This window comes from Hirundo rustica, chromosome 3 (assembly GCF_015227805.2).
Source record: "Hirundo rustica isolate bHirRus1 chromosome 3, bHirRus1.pri.v3, whole genome shotgun sequence".
NCBI lineage: Eukaryota > Metazoa > Chordata > Aves > Passeriformes > Hirundinidae > Hirundo > Hirundo rustica.
Window position 1 is genome coordinate 18,281,375 of NC_053452.1, and position 23,333 is coordinate 18,304,707.

The 23,333-nt window shown below is 41.8% G+C and overlaps 1 protein-coding gene across 5 annotated transcripts in view; it reads left to right on the forward strand.

The window, feature by feature from the left end:
- The window catches only part of TMEM63A (transmembrane protein 63A), a 30,601-nt gene extending 14,638 nt beyond the window's left edge, over nucleotides 1–15,963 (forward strand). For all 5 annotated transcript variants that reach the window (XM_040058814.1, XM_040058816.1, XM_040058818.2 and 2 more), the window contains 11 exons: nucleotides 2,092–2,229; nucleotides 3,366–3,519; nucleotides 4,283–4,389; nucleotides 5,947–6,033; nucleotides 6,667–6,729; nucleotides 7,599–7,761; nucleotides 8,619–8,724; nucleotides 9,654–9,821; nucleotides 13,155–13,270; nucleotides 14,212–14,274; nucleotides 14,869–15,963. In XM_040058814.1, the coding sequence (XP_039914748.1) occupies nucleotides 2,092–2,229; nucleotides 3,366–3,519; nucleotides 4,283–4,389; nucleotides 5,947–6,033; nucleotides 6,667–6,729; nucleotides 7,599–7,761; nucleotides 8,619–8,724; nucleotides 9,654–9,821; nucleotides 13,155–13,270; nucleotides 14,212–14,274; nucleotides 14,869–15,039 (1,336 nt within the window). In that variant the 3' untranslated portion in view covers nucleotides 15,040–15,963. The remainder of the gene's footprint in view (nucleotides 1–2,091; nucleotides 2,230–3,365; nucleotides 3,520–4,282; nucleotides 4,390–5,946; nucleotides 6,034–6,666; nucleotides 6,730–7,598; nucleotides 7,762–8,618; nucleotides 8,725–9,653; nucleotides 9,822–13,154; nucleotides 13,271–14,211; nucleotides 14,275–14,868) is intronic.
- The last annotated feature ends 7,370 nt before the right edge of the window (nucleotides 15,964–23,333 follow it).

The following is a 23,333-nucleotide window of genomic DNA, read 5'->3' on the forward strand; positions in this document are numbered from 1 at the left end:
TGCTTTGAATGAACAAATTATCTAAGGGACTAAAAAGCTTGGGACATTTAATGCCATAAAGAGCTTTCTCTTTCTTCTGTGTGGGATCCAGTCCATCAATGCAGGTTAGTAGGAGGCCAGACCAATTGGTTCTTCAATAGGAGCTAATGACATCTCCATTTCCTACTGTGCAAACGGTCCAATCACCAAACTATCAGAGCGGGTACAAATTACAATGCCAGTTAAGTCATCTCAGCAGTGTAGGGTCAGTGAGGGACCTGGCCACAGGTGATAGATACCCATATTCTGTATATTTCTTACCTGTTGTTATAGATAGATGTGTAGACCTAACAGCAGAAGTTGTTCTGTGCTTTTATTCAGTCATTTGCAGAGAAAAATGTGTGGAGTCTCTCATGTTCTGTTGGCACTTTGTGACCATCTTCTGCTAACACAAAGTGGGTAAAGGGAAGCAGAATGATATTTATATTACAACATAACTCATCATGCTTTTTTTCTGTTCTTAGCCTCCGTGGTTTAAATTGTCTGCATTCTTTTGGCCTCATGTTAGTCATGTTAGAGAGACAGATCTTCAGGCCATTTTTCAAGGAAGTCCAGGATGTAGATTTCTTGCAAGAACTTGGTATATTGGAGAAGGTTTTGCTTGCTACTCTTTTGCTGAGTAGTGATTGTGTGATGAAATCTGCCTTCTCTCCTAAATTTGTAATGAAATAACATTTTGAGCCGTGAAAATGAAAGAAGAAATGAGCGCTGACGTTCCTTCTCTAGCTACGGATGTGTTGCATACGATTTTGATGGGATAGTCCCTCCCTGAGCAAGTTCTGAGTTGCACTGCAGGCATGTCTGAGTTGAATCATCAAGACCTGAAAATATTTTCATTTGTTTAGTTTGGAATTAATGTGGTGGAGTCCATTCCCTGGAAAATTAGATTAAATTATGTGTGAAGCCCAGGGTTCCATCAAATTAGAAAGTTACTTGGTGCCCTTAGGGTGCTCTGCTCTGCAGAGCCCTGAAATAGGATGAGAGAAGCAGGATGCCAGAAGTGAGGTTCTGGGGGCTCAGGTGGTTGTAGAAGATTTTTAATGACGGCTAAAACTTGCTCTGTATGTATTTTTAAAAATAAACTATCAAAGAATAATCAATTGTCTTAAATACTTGCTGCTGCAATTGTCTTAAATACTTGCTGCTGCAAGATGCTGGCAATCTGACGTCACTACTTGAATTCTGGTAAGGAAAAGATCTGGGGGGTTGAGGGTTCTTTTTGTTAGTTTGGTGTTTGTGTGTGTGGTTTTCTGTCTTCTTTATTTTAAGACCTCAACTGAGAAATAAGCATGTTCACAGATTTTAGAATCTCTCCATTTAAATATTATATATATTGTTTCAATGCTACTGTAATAAAATAGTCTCTGAATGTGTGCCTCGCCCTTCTACTGCTGTCCTTTGAGAGGTCTTTGAAAGCATTTATTCTGGGCATGTTTAAATTTTCTTTAAATATTTAGAGTGTCAGTCAACTCATAATATTGGAAGATAGAATTAAGCACTGTGATTATTTTAGGAGTCTGTGAAAGAAGCTAATATTTTAAATTGTGAGAATACCAGCTTGTTAAAAATTCTTCTGAGAATTGGTGCTCATCAGAATTGGCTGGTTTTGATACTAGTGTAAAGGATTAGTCTGCAGTCTTGTTTCATTAGTCTACTTTGATTTGAAAACAGCTGTATTATGTAAAGATATGTTTAGGAAACTGTCTGTCTTATTTTCTTCCAATGCTCTCAGGCTTTGATGATTTTTTTTTTTTTTTTTTTTTAATATGACTCATTGATGTTGTTCATGTTGTTAGAAGCAGTAAACAGTTTAAACCAAGACTGGTTTTTATTTCCAACAAAACAGATCTCAGGCCTGTGGTAGCAACTGTTTATATAATGTTCATTATTGTATAATATGTTACATTGCTGTTTAAGCTATATCTTGATCACAGGTTATTAAAATTAGAAAAAAACCTAAAAAACTTTTATCACTATTCCCAGTCTTTCTCATTACATATTTAGCATTTTCAGGTGTAAAAATTGGAAAAATCTTTCTCTTCTTCCTTGCAGCATCCTTAAGGACTTCAATGCCTGCAAATGTCAGAGCATTAAGTGTAAAGGGGAGCCACAGCCATCACCCTACAGCAGGGAGCTGTGTATATCCAACTGGAAGGTTACATATGCTCCTTATCCTGAGAATATTTGTTGGTAAGATTCCTGTCTTACATACATTTGTTGGTGATTATGTAAGTTTAGAATGGGCACAGGACAGATAGGGATGAGAGTGTTATTCTTTAACCCTAAACTCAAAGTTTGTGTAGTGTTGGAATGTGGCTGATCTGCCTCTTTATTTTCATTACTGCTGTTCTTCATTGACCTTGGGGTAATGCACTAGAGTTTTTCCACACCAAATTAAAAAAACCAACAACCAAACAAACAACAACAAAAAAAACCAAAAAAACAAAACATAACTAATCCTGTTTATGTCTGTGTTTCAGTGTTTCCATTTTTTGAGGCTAGTGCATATCTTACTGTTGAGATCTGAGGGAAGGAATTTGGTGTTAGCATTGAGTATCCTCAAGATCTATATACATTTTTCTGAGTTGCCATTTGATGGGTGTAGCTTGATCCACTCTGTAAACTCTGGTGTCTTCTTCCTATTTTTTTCTTTCCTCTCTCCCCACCTTGAAGAGGGACCACAGGGATATGCCAAGTTCACAAAAAGACTTGTCATAATTAGGGATGTTACTGAGCCTCTGTTTTCTCGGGTTTTGTTTTTTTTTTTAATCTGACTGTTTGCTTTGCCTGGTGTTCAAATCATTCCAGTCCTCTTGGCAACCATCTCAAATAACATTTAAGAACTTTACTTGTTCAAAAACTGTAGTTGCTGTTTTAATATGGCAGGAAGGAATGCAGTGTTTGCAAATTTGAAATTTTATTTCAAATCACAGTTTTTTGGTAGATTCTGCCTCTTTCCTTGTGGAAGTTCTCTGTGTCCTCTATCTCTGTCTCTTCTTGTCTCATTTCTGTTTAGTACTTCTAGATTATTGAACAATGGAAGTGTTTCATCCCAAACCTTAACTACATTAGACACTGCTTGTGTATTGGAAGAATAAATATGTTCTGCAAGCACAATTTATGGTATCATTCAAGAGAGGTTGCACATTTCTCTTTATTTCTAATAGCAACTGGAACTAGTGTAGGGCTTTGTTATGTAACTGAAAGCTCAGTTTAGAAAAAGCAGTGCCACCTGTTACTTGACAGATAGTGTATATATCTTTTTTTAACAGCAAATGCTTGCTGCTTGTTTTAAAGTCTTTTTTTATTTTTACTTATTTCTCCAGGAAAAATCTTTCCGTGCATGGATTGAAATGGTGGTTTAGATGGGCTTGCATTAATTTGCTTCTTTTCATTGTGCTGTTTTTTCTTACTACTCCTTCCATAATCATCTCAACCATGGACAAGTTCAATGTCACTAAACCTATTCACTACCTTAACGTGAGTATTGCCACATGTTTGGATTACAGCTGTTTTGGATCAGACCAAAATTTTGGTGAATTGATAGGGTGTCATTGTCTTACCTACAATCGAAATTCCTACCTTACACCTTCAGGTGAAATTCTTAGGACTGTTTTATGTAGATGCTGATTAAAACCATAAGTCCAGAATCAGGTCTTTAGCCTTTTTTTGTTCCTGGATAATAATCTGAAGTAATTTTTATCTGAGGTTTTATATTATTATAACATATTTATGTATTTGTGGTAAAAATTTGCAATCCAAACTTAAACAATTCTAAATTTTGTAATCAAAAAAATCTTTGCAAAAAATGGAATTTCAAGTCCAACTTGTATTTTGATATTTACGATAAGAAGGGGGGAAATTCAGATTTTCACCTCTGAGGTAAAATGTTTTTATTTTGCTTATATTGTTCAAAGCTAGATGGCATATATATCTGATCCTAGTTTGACTGCAGCTAAAGCAACTTGCCAGCTGTTCTTTTTAAATATTTCCCCCAAGCTAGCATCAACCACATAAAAATTTCTTGTGAGACTGCGTTCTCATGGAGTTTATTTCCCAATCTCACTTTGGGTTTTGTCTTGCATGCCAGTGCTAAGCACTCACTACTCTATTTAAGACTATCTGAACATAACTTCTCCAGTTCATCCTGCTATAATTTACAAAAAGCAAAGTATTAGTATCTGTTCCACCACGACTGCATTCAAGTGTTTTTGATACTTATTCTTATTTTCTCCCCCACTAGAATCCTGTTGTCAGTCAGTTTTTCCCAACGCTCTTGCTCTGGTCCTTCTCAGCTTTGCTACCAACAATTGTCTATTATTCAACATTGCTGGAGTCCCACTGGACAAAGTAAGCAGCCTTTTCCTCTGATTTTACCTTATCAGCTGAACTACTAAAATAAATGAAAGTGCTGATCTATCACAGAGCTCTCAAATCCGCAGGCCCCTCGTAGCAGGGAATTTCCTGTTCTTGTCTCTTTCTAGTGTTATAACCACACTTCAGAGTTTGGGTAATTTGTAACCCACACAGCAAGTGTAATATGACCACATGATTTGCTTATGCTCTCCCCTGCTCCCCACCTCACTCCTCCTTGTGTTTCATCAGAAAAAAAAATGTATGAGCAGGCTCAGGAGTTGTAGCTTCAACAGGAGCATGGGAGGTGCCTCTAATCCCATAATTAGCTTGCTCTCTGGGAACATAGGCCATGTGGTTTGGATCCCCTCCAGGCTGACAACTCATAGAAAGGACATCCATCTTTTTGTTGTCTGGCATGACAAAATAGTCTGGATGTAACTCCTGGTGCGCAGCTCAGAGCTGTTGGGTATCAGTTGTGATTTGAGAAGACATGTGGGGCCAAAGGCCCAGCAGATGTGTTGGTGCATGGTTTTCACATTGAGCTGGTGCACCCCAGAGATGTGCTGCTGACTTGGAGATCTCAGCAGAGCTTGGTTTGGAGTACCAGATTTGATGCCCTGTTTACCTACACACAGATAAAAGCATGGTGCTTCACACTCAACCCCATCTTCACTCAACTTCACGCAATCTTAATCCATAAAGCTGGTAGTCATTGTTTGTTTCTATATTCTAAGGTAAATTTGGTGGTTTTCCTTTTGAATTTTTGGACAATTCCTTTCTAAGACACCATGTCCAGAGTCTGCTGTTTATTTGTCACAGTTGTATGCTTTTCATCAGCTTTGTTTTGGTAGCTGTGCTACACATATGAACTTTGAGCCCTTCTCAATCAGTTAAAATAATTTTCTGAAGTCACTAGAGCTCACAGGTCTGATTTCAAGCCTCGGTGTAGTTACACTGATAGGTCTCACAGTGCCCAAGTGTTCCTGTAATAAAAGCCCTCTGGTTTTAAAGCCCTATCAGATGCCACCTCTAAGAGTCTGAAGTGTTCCCAGTGCTGCACTTTCCTTGCAACAGGGTGTCATTGGATCCGTGTTCCTGCTACTCTAGTAGGGCTGTAGCATTAGTAGTGCCATGTTATTCCCCAAGACTTGACACTTGGGAAGGAGGTTGTCTAAGTGTCTGGTTTCTTGGCAGTTGTGCCCTTTTCTGAACTGTTTAATCCCTCCTGGCATGACACATGAAGGGCTGTTTGTTTACAAGCTGTTGCAAGATTGAATGTCTTTGGGTGAGAGACCAGCTGTGTGTGTGGTGCAGACCTGTAGTGACGCTCATCCAGAGTCTGGATTAACATTCAGCAATATTTTTGTTGTCCAAGGAGATACTGAAAGTCTGCTTGGTCCATACTGGTAATATCTCAAAGATGTTTGGTAACAATGTGATATGGCAGGGGAAGCTGGAAGTCTGACAGGGGCTGCCATAGTCCAGGAAAGTTCCTTCATGTGTGGCAGCTTTTTGTATGAGTTTCTCACTCAGTGCCTTTTTATGTTCTAGATCTGCAGAGAACAGAATAATGATGCATAAAGTCTACATATTTTTGATCTTCATGGTATTGATTCTGCCTTCCCTTGGTCTGACCAGGTAAAGAATCATAGTTTGGGAGAATGGCTGAGTACTTTTATAGTGAGACATCTTACTCGTGTTTTCCAGTTGTGAGGTATAGCCAATGTACCCCCACTCCCTCCAGTGTGTGTGGCTGTGTTATCATTACCCAGTAGATTTCAATGCTCATCTTACATCTGGAATCCTCAGAGTCCTTTAAAGTTTCCAGAGCCTGGCTTTTCCTTTAACGAAGAAATTTAGCACCTTGTAAGATCAATGGCTAATTAAGAGTTGCCCATATTCACCATTATAGCTGAGAACCAACTTTCCCTGGCTGTGTCTTATACTTCAGTTGGAGTTATCCTTTTTTTTCCACCTTTACAGTTTTTGACTGTTTCCCTGGGTGACGTGTATTTGTCCTATCTGTATAATAATTGCTAAAAAAGAATCATTAAAACTTTAACATGAAGTAGATGATTTTGTTCTATTTGATTTTTACCTTTTGTCTTATTTCTAGCTATCAGTCAGTGTGATAAAGCTAAAGTAGTGTTCAGATTATTTGATTAAATACTCTCTATCCACTGTCTCGATTTAAGCTACTTAAAAAGAGAAGCAATTTTAGACAGTACTAAGGTGTGGGAGACTGAATCACATTCACCATCTTTCTTTCAGCCTTGATTTCTTTTTCCGCTGGCTGTTTGACAGAGAATCATCTGATTCTGCAGTTAGGCTGGAGTAAGTATTAGCTAAATAATATTCTTTCTTTGCGTGCTATTCCTTTGTAAAGGAATACTCAGGATTTTTTTTTTCCTGTTTACTGTCCTTGGTTATAGTTTATTAAAATTTGCTCAGTGTTGCTACTCTGGGATGAAGTTGAGCTTCTGAGTAAGGGGAGGAGACAATAAGGTTGGACTTCAGAAAGAATTTCTTCACAGAAAGGATGATAAGATATTGGAATTGGATGAGGATTGTTGCATATCATGGACAGAAGATCTCTGCAAGGATTACAGTGAGACCAAAGAGCGGCAGCAGTTCTCTTTCTGTAATCCAGGGAATCTTGATTTAAGAAAAATATATGTTTTTACACATATTACATTGCAGATTTGCAGATATTGGTTATTTTAAGATCTTGTGCCTGTGCCTGGAGGGAAGAATAGAATGCAATTATTAGGACATAGATTTCCAAATGCTGTTAATGCTGTTTCAAAATCAGTAACAGGAAGACAATTAGGAGTTACTAAGTTAGGAGAGATGATTATGCTATTGCAGTCTTATCTCATCTTGTGTCAGGTTGCTGTTGCAGATGTCAGATGATGCTCTTGTCTGCTGCCAGCCACCTATCAGGCTGCTGCATCTTTTTTTGAACAGTTTATTCCTCATCTGAACTGCAACTCAGCCATGCTCTTACATTCTGCCCTGGCTGCATTTATAGCTGTGCAGTATTTTTTTACAACAAGGTTATCAGAAGTTCTTCTGGCCACCTCCTAACGTATATAGTGCTTATTCCTACGGTAAGAGATGTCCAAAGGCAATAGGGGTACATTGTATACCTCCAGTGTTTGCTTGCCTTCCTCCCAGTCAGCGTCTGGTGTCTTTCCTGGCAGATGTGTCTTCCTGCCTGACCAGGGAGCGTTCTTTGTGAACTACGTGATTGCCTCTGCTTTCGTGGGCAATGGGATGGAGCTGCTGCGCCTGCCGGGCCTCATCCTTTACACCATCCGCATGATCATGGCCAAGTCCACAGCGGAGAGGAAAAACATCAAACAGGTATGGGAGCCCCTCCCCAGCAGGAGGCATTTCAGTGGCTGAGCCTTGTCAGAAACAGTGGCAGCACCCATCCTTCACACCATTAACTATCATCTCCTGACTCTTTTTTTTTTTTTTGTAGCCTTTGTTTCGCTTGTCCAGGACAGGTTCATGTTCCCTTCATTCACAGCACAGATAACAGGGAGGGATTTATTCCAGTCAGAGATGGTCAAAAATCAAAACCCAGGCTCTGAGGTTCAGGTATCAATCTCTTCATAGCTCTAAGTCAGAGTTTTATGATTTGGATTTTATAGAATAGTTCTGATTTTATCTTATAGTCTGAGCTTCAGGGTTTGGTTTTTTTTTTATTATTCAAATCTGTCTAGAGTTACTTTCTTCTGTCAACAACTTGGTTTAAACTGAACATACACCTGGGAAAATATATATTTTTCCTCTATTCCATTTTAAGAGGTGGACTTTCACTTCCAGGTGAAGTGACATCCTATAGCTTGGAATTCCAGGTGTTACAATGGGAGGTGTTAAGCCTGTATACAGCTGTCACAGTGAGGTGAAGGTTCTGAGTCTGGCACAATTATTTTCTGCCTTGTGATTTTAAGGAGATGCTTCTTGTAGATGGCAGATTCCCTGAGAAATTATTTTAAGGCTAGGAAAGAAGCAGCATCTTTTCTGTATGTCCAGGTAATAAAAATACAAAATACTTTATTTAATTACATAATTTCTGCCTCTTAGGAAAATAACTGATCTCTCGGGGGGAGCAAATAAGAGAAGGTGAATTGTTGCTTCAGTGAATCTATTCTTAACTCCTGACACATTGATGGATGACTTGAGAGTTTTGGGTGTTTTGTTTTTGTTCCTAGCAACAGGCATTTGAATATGAATTTGGAGCAATGTATGCCTGGATGCTGTGTGTGTTCACTGTCATCATGGCCTATAGCATCACGTGTCCCATCATTGTCCCTTTCGGTAAGTTTTCCGGTGAGCACTGTGGGAGTCAGATGGGGCATGTGGGAAGTTTGGAAGGCCCAGCTCTGCATTCTTATTCCCATTCAAATGTTGATAATCCTTAGGACTTGGATCCAAGTTTCCTTCCCTTCTTGAGGAAGAACAGTGAAAAGGATGATGAATTACTTAACTCTTGTACTGCCTTTAGAGGTTGAAAGTACATTTAATGTATATTAGATATTTATTTTATTTCTCGAATTTGAGTGTGCTGGCTTTGGTGGTGAGGGGTTTAGATCAGACATAAGTAGTACTAAATCATTTTATATAGTTGGTATTTTCATTTTCTAATCCAAAACTTTACAGAGCTAGATATGAGATAATTATCTAAATTAGATATTGTTCAGAACTGGTTTAATCAACAACCTTATTATTGGGAGAACGTGGCCAATTTTATGTAACAATGTAATTGATATTTACTTACATTCCGTATTGTGTGCAGTCGTAAATATCTGAATGTGCCACTGCATCCCAGAGTTGTTGCAATTCATAGCTGCCACAGCAGTTGCTGGCTGTTTGTTTGGCTAAGGAATAGCTGACTTGAAATCCACTCATCAGTCTGGTGAAGGCCGAGAGGGAGATGTTGAGCCACTGTCAGGCCTTCCTTACCAGCACAGTGGAAGGGGAGGTGGGAAGTCTTCCCTGCTGGCTTGGCCTCATGTGCCAACACCTGGAAGGAGCTCTGGGCCCTCCCTGGGAGCACAAGAGGTGTGTGTGCAGAGGGGAGGGCGGGAGAGGCAACAAGCTTCGGAGCAGGTGCTCTCTTGCAGCTGCACCCCGCTCGTGTCTGGGCTGTATCCACTCACTTGGCTAGTGTAGATCTCCTCACAGAGTTGCTGCTTTTTATCAAACCTCCAACAGCCTCTGCTTGGCTCTCCTGTTTTCCCTGCCAGGTTTGATCTACATCCTCCTGAAGCACATGGTGGATCGTCACAACCTCTACTACGCCTATCTCCCTGCCAAGCTGGAGAAGAAGATGCACTTTGCAGCTGTCAATCAGGCCCTGGCAGCTCCCATCCTCTGCCTTTTCTGGCTCTATTTTTACTCCTTTGTGCGGCTGGGTGAGTATTACCTGCTTCCACCTGCAACCTGCTGCCAGCTCTCTTGCCGTCTTCCCTGAATTAGATGTGAAGTTTCATAAGCTTTGTGGACTTCTCTTTTTCCTTCCATAAAGGGGGAGTCATGGTGGTTGCCTGTGGCACTGAACTACACAAGATTTGCACAGGAGCCTTCGATGGAGATGGCTGATATATTAAACTGTTAGCACGGGACTCCATGTTCCTTCATTTCAAACAAAATCATGTATTCCTTAAATAAGTACACCTGGAATCGGCCAGTTGGGCTGTGAAGTGGCAGTAAAAATAATTGCATAAAACAAATCTATTCAGAATTAGCTCTTTATAGTAAGATGATCACTGGCTTCATTACCTACATAGTGCAACCTGGGCATAAGTTTAATTATCCCGGGTAAATCGGCTGCTGCCTCGGTTGTACTGCCATCACTTGGGAAAAAATGCTAAAGTGTTGGCTAATGCTAGTCCTCGTGTGTTCTACATCATCCATCAAATTTTACATGGAAGACTGCAGTGAGTGGTGACTCTTCCCCACATTGTAGTTTGAAACCTCATGGTTTGTGTGTAATTTATGCAAAACACATTCTGTGTGCAAAACACATTCTGTGTTTTGCAAATCCATGGCATTGATAGAATTGGCTGTGCTGTACCAACGGCTTAGATGTCAGAAAAGGTAGACAACAGCTTATGGGTGTTTATCCATGATACAGGAGGAAGCATTTGGCGTGGAATGGGGATGTCAGTGATGCTGGAAGGGTTGTGTTCCCCTTCTTTGGAAGGAAGCTCCTGATAGGTAGCTATTGTGCCCTCATGGCAAATGCCCGTGTTTGCATTGTGTTTTCTAGCACACCAGTATCAGAAAGGTGGTGTTGGCAGGCTGTCATCCAGCTTTAGGGAGAGATAAAGCTATAGGGAAATCTTCCTGTAGATGCAAGAGGCACTTGGAACTATTGCTTCAGGCTGTTCTTGGATTTGAGTAGATGTTCCTGCATTACTTGTATGTTTGAGAGCTTGTTTTTTCCCTTGTTTTGAGAGCTGCTTTTGCAACCAGGAAGACCAACAAATCTGGGTTTTCTAAATTAATAGGAGAATTTCTAGAGCATGCTTTAGAAAAATCAACTCCAAGCACTCAGCCATCTGAAACACCTCTTTAATTGTTAGGAAGGAAATCCTGGTGAAGTAAAAATTTAATCTTTATTATAATGTTTTCTAGTTCTGCATGGTAAAACCATCATTTGTCAGGGACCTTAATAATGGAAAACACAGACTGGATTTCTGTATTTGGCTTGGTCAGTGTAGAGGATCCTGTTTACAGGATGTTGTTCAGTGCACAGGGCAGTTTGAGAGGTAGGAATTTGATACTTTGATTTCATTGCCATTGATTTCATTGCTGCTTCTTGCTGCCAAAAAGGAAAGAAGGAAGGAAGAGTAAAACAGCTCTGCTTCCTTATCTGCAAAATAGATCATTTTATGGTGTAAACCTTGATTGCTTGGTCATTGACCTGTTTAGTTGGCTTGATATGGGTGTTTCAGTCTGGTTGCAGAGTCCAGTGACAGTACTCTGATTTCTCACTCCTTATATATTAATGTAAATCTGAAAAGGCTTCTCCTCCAATTCTCAGTCAGGATCAAAAACCACCTGACTGCATATAGAAGGTGAAAGTCTGTACTCAACTTTTTCCTTCTCAGTGCCTGTATTTTTTCTCAGCTCTTATGCCATCCATCCATCCATCCACCCCCCATCCTACACCTGCAGCACCACTGGGCCCCTCACCTTGGAGGAGGTGAGGTCCTATCTGCAGTTCAACCCCCATCTCCTGGGATAGTCACTTGAATCCCATGTTCTCCAGAGCTGCTGCCAGGCAGGAGTACTGAGGACACAGTGCAAGGAAAATTGATGTAGGAGATTTTTCCTTCCCTAATCTCTGTTGCTGTTTGCTTTGTGGTTTGCACCATATATTGGCTTTGGTGTAGGCACACCTCACCATCCGGTAAGTATTTGTGTAACCTGTGCTTATAAAAGCAACCTCCTCTGCAGGACATTCCAGAATACCCCTAGGGAGGTTTTTTCACTTCCTTTTTTGGTTTGAATAGTGATGTTTTTGTGGGGCTTCTTTGGTTTTGTTTTTTGCATGTGTATTTTTCCATGGGTTTTGTTTTTTGCATGTGTGTGGTGTTTGTCCCCTTGTGAACAGACCCTTGCAGGGCTTCTATAACCTGCTAAAGGGTACAACTTGTCTGTTCCATGCCACTGCATGTACTGGGGATACCACAAAAATGTCTGAGGGCTGGTGTTGCTTCTTTTGTCTGAAGAAGCTTTGAAACAGATAGGGTTTGCAGTGATGCTTACTTTTTCCTAGTAGCCTATTCAAGTCATCTTTACTGCAAAATGAGATTAATTTCTTTAGGATATTTCCCTAGTGCATCTGGAAAATAAGAAGCCATTGTAATCTTTAATAGTTTTTCCATACTGGGCAACCATGTCCTTTCCTATAGTTTATCACATTCTCTCTGAACAAAAACTTACCTGTCAGCCTAGTTCATATTTACTGTTTCTTCTCTTGACGTTTTTCCTTGGATTCTTCCCAGTTCTATCCATATTTTATTGTAGCCAAGCTACCCAGCTGAAGGCTCAGTAGCACTGAATTATTTTGTATAGGTGCCAGAGACTTGTCTCTTTTTTTAAATTTTCCTCCCTTCCCATGTTCTGTTATACCATCCCACTACTGACTGCTTTCCAGCAGTTGTATGCTGCAGTGCTATTGTTATCCCTCATATATATATTTTATTTTTCCTTACAAAGTTTACTTATTTGCTGTTTTCTACATACAGTTTTATCTTGCTGTTGGGTTTTTTTGTTGTTTTGATCTTTTAAAGCAGGTTGGGGTGGTTTTATCTACCAAGAACATTTTGATTCTCCTCTCCCCACGCCTCCGTCCCTTTGAGCTGATGGCAAACCATCCAATTTTGTGCCATCATCATAATTAATCAATGTAATTAATATTATATGTCACAGATCATTAATGGAAGTATTTAAGAACTTGGTCCAGAATGGATGAATGAGGGAAGAGAAGAATCACTCTGAGTCTTGTCTATAATTTAAGAATTACAGCAAGATTTCTTGGCCTCTAGGAAAAGTGGCAGAACTTAGTGTAAAATGACATTCTCTTGTTTGTGGCTGGAAGTGGGCTGCCCACTCCTCTAAGGAAAAAAAATTCTATGAGGCTTCTGAAATGAGGAGGATAAATAAAGGCTTCGTTTGGTTTTGTTGGGTTTTTCTGCTATGCATTTTTATATTGTATTCTCTCGATATTTTTCTAGGTTTTAAAGCACCTACAACCATGTTTACCCTGCTGGTTGTCAACATCACTATTGTTATTTGCTTGGCTTACACTTGTTTTGGCTGTTTCAAGTACCTGAGTCCACTGAACTATAGGGTAAGTGATGGATACCTGACCTTTCAGCACCTACATTTGCACTTGATGGAGCACCAGCTATTCCTGCTGGGTTGTCCCTGCCTTGCCTTCCTGCTGGCAGGGTCTGTTCACAAAGGTTCATGGTAAGATGGCTGAAGAGGGCCTGTAGCCCAGGTAGGCTGCTTGGCAGAGGGGAAAGTCTCTGTGTCTGCAGGAACTGAATTTGAGAGAAAAGAGCAGTATGGAAAAATATCCTGAGCTGTATCCCCAGCAGTGTGGCCAGCAGGCTGAGGGAGGGGATTCTGCTCTGGAGACACCCCACCTGCAGTGCTGCATCCTGCCCTGGGGCCCAGCACAGAAAGGACATGGACCTGTTGGAGTGAGTCCAGAGAAGACAGCCAAGATGATCAGAGGATGGAGCAGCTCTGCTATGAGGCCAGGCTGAGAGAACTGGGGGTTTTCAGCCTGGAGAAGAGAAGGCTCTGGGTAGACCTAATTGCAGCCTTCCAGTACCTGAAGGGAGCCTACAAAAAAAGATGGAGAGAGACTTTTTACAGGAGCATGTAGTGACAGGACAAGGGGGAATTGCTTTAAACTGACAGTAGGTTTAGATTAGGTAACAGTAAGAAATTCTTTGCTGTGAGGTTGCTGCAGCACTAGCACAGGTTGGCCAGAGAAGCTGTGGATGCCCCATCCCTGCAAGTGTTCAAGGCCAAGGCATATGGAATTTGGAGCAACCTGGTCCAGTGGAAGGTGTCCCTGCCCATGGCAGGGGGTTGGAACTGGGTGATTGCTAAGGTCCCTTCCAAGCCAAACCTTTCTACGATTCTGTGTAGGAGAGAGTGCCAGCACTGAACTGAGACCTGTCTGTGCAGGTTTGGGGTGTTCATCATGTGTGTATTGTTTTCACTCACCAGTTTGATGTTGTCTCTCTCTCTTTCCCCACTTGTTGCTGGTTACAGATTGAAGACACACAAGGTGAAAGAGGAAAAGACACAGATGTACCAACAGTCCCAACATCTTCTGTAAGAAGCTAAAAGTTACTAATATTCCCTTACGTTTCCTAGAAAAACTTAATTTCTCACCCTGCTTACTGAAGAGCTTGTGTAGGACCTGTTAGTCTGAATGGACTGTGGGACTTCCCACGTGCATGTGAGATCAGAGAGTTCTGCAGTTGGGCTCCTTGACTGCTCCCAGGTGGTGTTCCAGATGTACCTTCGGCTGCTGTTTTAGGAGTAGCTGAGACACACCGCTTCCAGCAGCTCTGTGTGCTCTGTCCTGTGCCCTGCCCCAGACAGACCCTCACATCTGGACAGCTGCCAAACACAGTCAGTTGCCACTGCTTTGATTCTGAAAGCTGTGACGTGTAGCAGGTCTGGCTTGTCATGTCACTGAGGATGTAGGACTGAGGTAGAAGGAGAGGCCTTTGTGCCACAGTCAAGAGGTGCAGGTGACTGTTGCACCGAGAGGCCTCCAGCAGGGTGCAAAAGGCCTGAGGTGTTAAGGTGAAGAATGGGAACAGGATGAAAAGAAGAATGACAAGGGGAAAAATTCTCCTGGGTGAGTTTTCCCAGCCCTGTGCTTTGAGAGACCACTAAAACCCTTCATTGTGATTTCAGATGTACGTCCCCCAGGTTTTGCGTCCTCACCCTACCGAAAGGACGGTGCTGGCTCCCACGGAGCAGCACTCCTATGGCACCATGGACAGCACTTGTTCCCAGGCAGAAGGCAAAGGAAGCTACGCCGCTGGACCCGCAGGTGCAGAGGAGGCATCGGGAGCTTTGCTCTGAGTGCCGGGGACGAACACAAGGTGGAGTACTTGGCCCAGGTTTAGCAGAACTAATTCCCCGCCACCTCCTACTAAGTATTCGGCGTTATTTATGTATTCCTGCCTGCAGAAAAGGTACAGAAATAATTCATTGTGTGGTCTGCAGCTGTGCTGGGAGATTAAAAAGCAGATGCCTTGGGACTGATTGTTTTCCGGGCTGTCTACACACGTGAAACAAACAAGTTGTACGCAGAGATGCTGATCCTCAGGGACTTCACTTCTGCCAGCTCATCACTTGCCTTATGAAGATAACTTATGCTGCATATAGATAACTGGTCACCAAAGCCAATGCAGCTGTTAGAGCTGTCATTTATTTATTCAAAATAATTCTTCCCTTTTAAAAAACGTTTATTATTTATAAACCTCTTGGGATGTGTTAAATCCTGAGACAATGCCACTTTTGATGAAAATGCTGTTTGTGTGGGTGCTGAGAATGGTGTGTGGGAGTCTCTCCTCTTTTCACCCAAAGTAGTCCGTGTAGTTTTGATCATGTTACTTTTTTTTTTTCCTTGAAAGAGATGAGGGAACTACTGTGCACTTGGGTACTAAAAGTACCGAAGCAAATGGAGTGGTGTAAAGAAGGGATTGATTTATCTGATGCTGTTTTTATATATTTTTGGAGGGCATTTAGGTTGTTAGTTTCTGTTCACTATTTTCAAGGGCCTTCCACAATGAAAGTTCACCTGCCAACAATAAAGGATGTAAACATTTTATCTCTTTTAGTCTTGGGTCAATATGACAGATCTCTGGGTTTTCTCTATCGTGCCAATTATGTGAGTGGTAAGATACTAAGTTTTTTTAATTATGTAGTAGGTGCTAATCTATCCCGAAGTGCAATGTGTCAAAGTGTAACTAAAAATCATGGAACAATAAAACACTGAGTTTAAAAAAAAATTCAGACTGTCTTGACTTATTTATTCTTTTCTCTGTGTGTTGAAACAGTTCTTTTGCTGGCTGCCTCACAGTCTGATCATGAACTCTTCATAGGAGCACTGCCACGTGCCTTAGAATGACAATGATGTCCCATGAGGAATTTTATTACTTTTGGATTTCTCTAGGGGATGAATCTTGGTAACCTATGGGTAGGGAGAAGCTTTTGGCCTGCTGTTTCCTTGCTTGTTGTTAAACAGTTATTTCCTGAATCTGACCTTTTTTGTAAAGCAGCAACATCTTGAGATTGAAGGGGACTTTGTGCCATAAATGTGTGCAGATTTTCAGTGTCTTGCAGGGCTGCCTCCCGCTTCCCAAGAACAGCACTCGGACAAGTGCTGAGCATGAGACCTGCCCGCTGCAAGAAGGACCCTGTGGAGATCTGAGCCCTCTGATTACCAGCCCATCCTGTTAGCTGAAGATGCACCTCCTGGTTCTTAAAAGGCAGGTGAGGAGCCTTGTCTAGTGAGGGAGGCATGGATCTGTCAGACTATTTGATACTCTCACTTCAGTGGTGCAGTTTAGTCAGGGGTTTGTGCATGTGTGTGTGTATTTCGATTTTCAGCAATATGGCATCACAAGGGGGTGTGTACCTTGTGCACACACTGCCATTTCAGATTGATGTTCAAACCAAGGAAAAAAACCCAACAGATTCAACGTTTTTGACTGATCTGCGAGTCTCTCATAAAGAGGTGAGGTCACAAGGAGGAGGCAGCTTGTTGTTGTCGAAGCTTGTGATTGTTCTGACTCATTTCCAGCTGCACTACCCCATCTCATCCAGGTGTCTGCAGCAGCAGTGGATGCTTATTGAAGAATCAAATCATTCAGCTATCACACTTGACCTGTTTACTGTGCTGGGGCTGTGGGGGTTTTATGCTCTGTGATATAACTCACTTTTTTGAACAGACGACTTTTGATACTCACTGTGAGATTCTTTGTGTCATATTGGGAACAAAAACTCCTGCAATGATTTGATTTCCTTTTTATGCCTGGGAGGTTGCTGAACCTTGGTGGTGACACTCCCTGTGGCTGGCACAAGTTCAGCACAGGCAGGGCCATCGCTCCTGTGAACTTGAATAAACTCACCTCCAGTCTTGCTAAGGTGCTTCAGATATAGAATACGAAAAACCTCTGAGGCAAAGGAAAGTTACATCTTGCTAAAAAGTCAGTTGGCATTGAGGAACCTGTTCATGTGTCTGATGGGGAAATCACCTGCATATTTCACTTGTTGTGAAGCAGCCATTCCTGTTTGCCACTGTGCTCCGTTGCAGTTAAACTCTCAGAAATGTCTGTGGTATAGGCACCAGCTGGAGAAAAGGTCGGGATCACCTGTTAGTAAATCATCACAAGATCTGTATACAGCAACACACAAATTATAGGCTGGTTTAGCATCTTTGCTGTGTTGTGCTTGCTTCACTGTTATCTTTTGGGTCCTCCTCTGAGAGCTGGAAGTCATTAGGAAACTGCCCTGGCTCTACTTCATTCCTTCATGCTGGTAAGGAGATAAAAATAGATCAGCGGGAGAAACTCCTTGCATTCCTGACTGAGCCTTAGAGAAAAGCTGAGGGATAGAAGGCTCAACAAATGTGGATATTGGCTGCACTGTATTTGAAATTCATATTTAAAGCCATGGCGAATTCTTTACTGTTCTTTTTATAAACCTTTTGGCAGGCAGCCTAAGCAAATGGCCCAGCTGGAGTTGCTGATTGTGGCTCCCAGAAGCCATATTTGTTGGGATCCAGCGCCTGCTGCTTGCCTCGCATTGCTCAGTTGGAGCAGCGCCTCCCTCCCCCTGCTCCTTGCTAAGTCCTTCCCGACATTCCAGCAGTGCTCCCGGGTGCAGGGATCCCGGACAATCTGACACTCTCCCTCCACAGGAGGCAGCCCCAGAGCGAGGTCTGATGGGATCCTCCGGGACACAGCTGAGGGGAGCAGCCTCTGACACTTTGAGGAATGAGCTCATTTGATACTGCACAACAGGGTACGCTTCTGCAAAGACTTCAGGGAAGATGAATTTCTTCCAGAGTGAGAAAAATGCTACATGGTTTGCTCAGAAGCTTTGGCTTGCTTGAATACACGGAGCTCTGTGCCAGGATTCTGTGTGCCAGGCCCATCTGGCTCACCTCCAGCCCTCTTACAACACATCCTCGACACCCAAATTATTGCAATTTCTCATTTGCATGAGGTGCACGCGTTCATGCTTTGTTTTCCTCTGGGCTTTTCCCATATCCTGAGCCAAAAGCAGATCTTTGTGCTGGCCGAGTTTCCAAGTGCTCCAGTGCAGCAGTAGGCTATGCTCTTCCTGGCTCTTTACAGAGGTCCAGTTCCCAGCTCTGCTTGCCCACGCACGCTGGCAGCACAACTGAAACTTTCTTGTGCCTGTTCTACAGATAATCTGGTTATGAGTGTTTGGAAGCCTTTCACTTTTGGAAGCCTACTCTTCAAGAAGGTGGGCTTGTCCCAGAAGCAGCAGACCACAGAGTTTTCACCTGGCTTTTAGCAAAAGTGAGGTGAGAGGCAGAAGATTTGGGGAGAAGGGAGCTTTATCCCAACTCTATTGACTACAAAGAAAAGACACCCTTTATTGTCTCAAAACTGCAACAATATAAGGAAATCCATACTTTTAATTCCAGAATTATGGCCAGGGTCACGTATCTTATCTGAAAGTGGCCTTGCAAATTCCTTCTCTGTCTTATCTAGACAAGACTTCTTGAAGGATTCAGCTTGTCACCTGTCTGTAACAGCTGCAAGTGCCTGTTTCAGATATTTCAGAAGTACAGAAGTTGGGGGTTTTTTTCTTTCTGAGGACAGCTGTCTGAAGGATAAAAACAGAAAGGAAACAACTAAAAGTGGAGGGACTCAAGATTGGGTCATTATAATGGAACATTCTTCCCTATAATTTTTTGGTTCTAGGGTAAAGTCCTGGCATTTGCTCTGTATCCCACATCCTGTTGTTTAGAACAGACCATCTCAGCTGCAGCCAATACAACTTCAAGTGGAAGTGGGTGGGACTGTAAATAGCCAAGGAGGAGAGAGGGGAAATTTTTGTATCTGCTCCCAGACTCAGTGGTTAACTAAGTGCTGGTTAATAATTAATGAAAGTACTCTTCTCAAAAGTGATGTTGAAGATAGAGTTCCAGAATCCAATGTATGGTGTGTGATAAGGTGCTCCTAAATAAAACAGGAGCCAGATTTTGTTGCTGTCTCATTGCTGCTGTGTGGTTGTGAACTTCCCTTTTTTATGCAGTGGCACGAAAGGGTGAAATCTTGTGATAGAAGTTAGGGGCTGGTTTTGAAAGGTACCTATCTCTTGTGCTTCTTAGATGTTGAAACTTAAAACAGTTGCAGTACAGGAGGAAGACTGAGAAGTGAGGAAATGTAAGAGAGATGTCTTTTTGTACACAGCTGGCCTTCCTTCTATATGAAAATCTTCCATGCATTTGGTGCTGGTTTATGCTTGGCTTTTCAGACTGATTGGCTTTTTTATAGCCTGCTCTCCTGAAATGTAAAGCACTGAGTTGCTCCTTTCAAGTGAAGATGTTCCATGTCAAAACTTATTTGGAATTCTAAATAGGTTTTTTTCCCCCTAAGGCAAATTATCAGTATTTTTTGCCCTCCATCTACACAGAGAAATAAAACCAGCAGCTATCGCCACAAAGGAAAATGAGAAAAACAAGTGACTTAAAGAATTTCTAAGTACTATAATTTGGTTGCAGGCATTGAAATTCTTTATGATAGGATTCTAGATTTAGAGAATGAAGTGGGGTTGTCTCGTTCTTTTATATTTTAAATCTGTAACTTCAAAAATGCTCTTAAAATAGGAAGAATTTATTCCTTTTTGAGATGAGGAATCAGAATCTGCTGGGAAGAAAAGAAATTGAGAAAAAATCAATTGAGCACCTTTAAGAGGAATCATTTAAGTTACTTCTCTTCAAAAAGAGAGACTGTAGAAATTAGGAGAATTGCATCATCTGTGTTCTGCTCAGTTTGTGTGAGATGTTGCTTAAACCCTCTTTGCCTCTGGTTTCTCTGAAATATTAAGAATTGCCTTCTGATCACTGCAAAAAGCTTTATGAGCCACAAAAGTCTTGGGGTGATAAAAAACTTCCACTGAGACAAAAATGCTTGGGTGGACCTTAGCTCCCGGAAGCCTGTACAAGAATTCCTGGAACTCATGAAGTACAAATGTGTTTGCACACAAAACCACCCAACAATACAAGCTTGGATGAAAAAGAGCTTAGGAACTGTTGGTTCTTTGTCTGGGTGCTTGACTTTAGTTTGTCCCTTCATGTTTCTGTACACCTCTTCCCTGTGCTGCCCTCCCTCTGGTCACCTGCAGTGGTTTGAACTACTGCTGCAAAGGATTATCTTACATTTAAGGTGGCGGTGAAACTCCTCCTTTAAATCTCTTTTATTGTTCAGACATTCAGTTATTAAACATGGGGAGGGCAGGATCACCCTCAGCATCTTTAAATCCAGTCAGGAAGGTATTTGGAAGCCTGAGGTTTGGACTACACCTAGCCAGGGGAAGGAGCTGTCACTCAGCACAGACCTGTTTATAAATATCTGCTCTCCAGAAGACAACTGACAATTGTAATGGGGCTAATTCTTCTAGCAGCACTGGCATAACACCAGCAGGGCTGTCTGGCGCTGCACAGGGTATTTCTTCCATGAAAGAAAACTAATCCTAAGCAAGACAGTTTTAGTGTGACTGATGTTCCTTGAAGTGCTATTACAGCAAGTAAAACAAGCAGCATCATTTCTCAGTGTTTTAAAATAAGCTACACCGAAATCAATATGGATTTATTCCCTGTCTCTTTCCACAGCACCCAGGAGGAGCTTTCCACTCCTCTTTCAGACAAAAATGTATCTTCATGTAATGCATATTATATATTGCACCTGCTGTAAGACAGAATTATGCATTTGATTGACTGCCTTGAACCTCAGTCCTGCCCCTGAGCATTTGCAGCTGACTCGGTGGTGATGACTGGTGCCCTTCATGGACCTAGAGCTAACTCTGATGCTAGGCTTAACACATCCTAATTTCCATTAAATTATGGTTTCACTTCCTTTTTCATATGAAAGTTTGATTTCTATTCATATTTTTTATCCATTCACGATCTGAGTAAAGCCTGACTTTTTTGTTTAATGTATATGAAGTTCTGTCTTGTTGTGTAAAACGTCCAAAGGCTGCCTATGGTGAGTTAGATTTTTCAGGACGTTATGGTTTGCAGTTTAAAAATCAGAAGTCAAATTTGGTTGTAGTAGGAGTTTGTTTAGCTGGAGCTGTATGAGAAGATTATGCCCTTACTTGTATTTTTCCACACCAGAAGCAGACACTTTCCAAAGCACTTCAGCTGGAGGAAGAGTGCAAGTTGTTTATTTTCAGTGGCAACTCCATGGTTCCAAACCCCTCATTGGGACTCTTAATGAGCTATGACTGCATAATTAAAATCTGGGTTTAGATCAGCTACTTCTGGTTTCAGCGTGGGATAAATGCATGTTTTGGAGCAACTTAATGTGGCACGGCTTTTAGGACAGCAGTTGCTTTGAGCAGGGACTTTGGGGCAATTTAGGGCCAGAAATTGAAGCTTCACTAAGAAATGGCCCTGGAACAAAACATGTTTTGAGCACCAAAGTCTCACCAGATTCTGTGTTATTCTGAAGGCTGTAGCTACTCTTTCAGGGCCTTATTTCCAAGAAACATCTCAGCTGGCCCAAGAGCATCACATTTGGCCTTTTTAGAGAAAATTCCCTGCCTGAATGGCAGGTCCTCAGCTGGCTGACATAAATAAGAACTATTGTAACAGAGCAGGAACTCCTTTTGTACTGTTTATTATTACTGAAATAGTCTGACATGCAGTTACTAGCTAACAGAAATGTTAAAACTCTTTCTGGTTATCTGTACCAAAAAAACCTGCCTGTAGCCAGAACCAGAGAGTATCAGAAGTCAATCTGGATTCACTCAAGGGCTTGTCAAATCCAGACCTCGGGCTCCTGGGCGAGTTGCTCACTACAGGATGAGATGCAGATGCTACCACTGGCTCACAGACACTTCATTAGTGTTAAACCTTGCACTAGAGGTGGTGGGTTGGCTGTGTCTTGCTAAAACCAGAAGGTTATTTTGAAAAGGAAAGAGGAACTGAGGGCAGGTTTTACAGCTGCTGTATAGATAATTACATACTTTTGCACTTTTGTCATAGTATTTCACTGCATTTTTATCTAATTGTAGGTAAGGTCATAGGCAAGAGCTGCTGATAGCTGTGGGCTTAAGGTTTGAGAATGTGCCATCAAAACTCAGAACAAAAACTCTGCTATCAGGTGTTTAATTACCATTTTTAAGCTCCTAAAATCTAGACCTTTTAGGTCCAGATTTGTCTCTCTTTCAGACAGGAGCTTATCAAACCCTGAAGAGCACTTACCTGGTGTGCAGAGCAGAGCAGGAAAGGCTTGTGCAGGAGGGTGCGTAGTGGTGCTTGTAGCATCTGTTCTTGCCAGAGGTGAGACAATTCCTCCTGAATAAGGAGCCCTCTTTCACTATAGTGCTCTGTTCAAAACAGACTGGCCTGCATCACGCAACATTTTGCAAATGTGAACACAAATTCTGACTGAATGAAAGCATTTACAAGCACGGAATTAGTGCTCACTACTATTCTGGAAGCAGGGTAGCTGCCTTAAAGAACTCAAGAACAGCTTGAGGATCAAATCTAGTAGGGAGACCTGAGAGCTCCTCTGTCTTACTCTACTGGCACCCAGGTGCAGCAAGAGGTCTCATCTCTGCTCAGAAAACTGATCCAGGCTGGTCCACAGCCCATCTGCTCTAATGATTTTCTGTCAGGGCTGGTGTTGACTTTCAGCACTAGGATTTGAATGTGCCCAGCAGGAGAGTCCACCTGCCTCCTGTGTAACAAGCATACCACGTAGTTTGAGTCTAAAGCCTTGTGGCATGGAGCGTGGATCTGCTGAACTTCTGATCTTAGCTTCCATTTCAATTAATATTGTGAAATAATACCATTCGATGCAAGTGTTATCGATAGAATGTATTACCCTGTACTTTCAGAAGTAGAGAAGTGACAGGAGAACAAAACCACACTGAAATCAGTCATCTGGAGCTGGTTTAGGACCTGTTCGAAGCTCAGCTGCACACACTGGGGACAGGAGCTGGTGAAGCCACATAGTCCTTCAATTTTCTTTGAGCAGTTTGCCTTCAATCTGACCTTTGTGACAGATGCAGTACAGAATTGATAGGTTCTGAACTGGTGTTTTTCTCAGCTGGTACCAAGCAAAATCTCACTTGGTAAAAGAATTAAAAGAATCACACAGGAG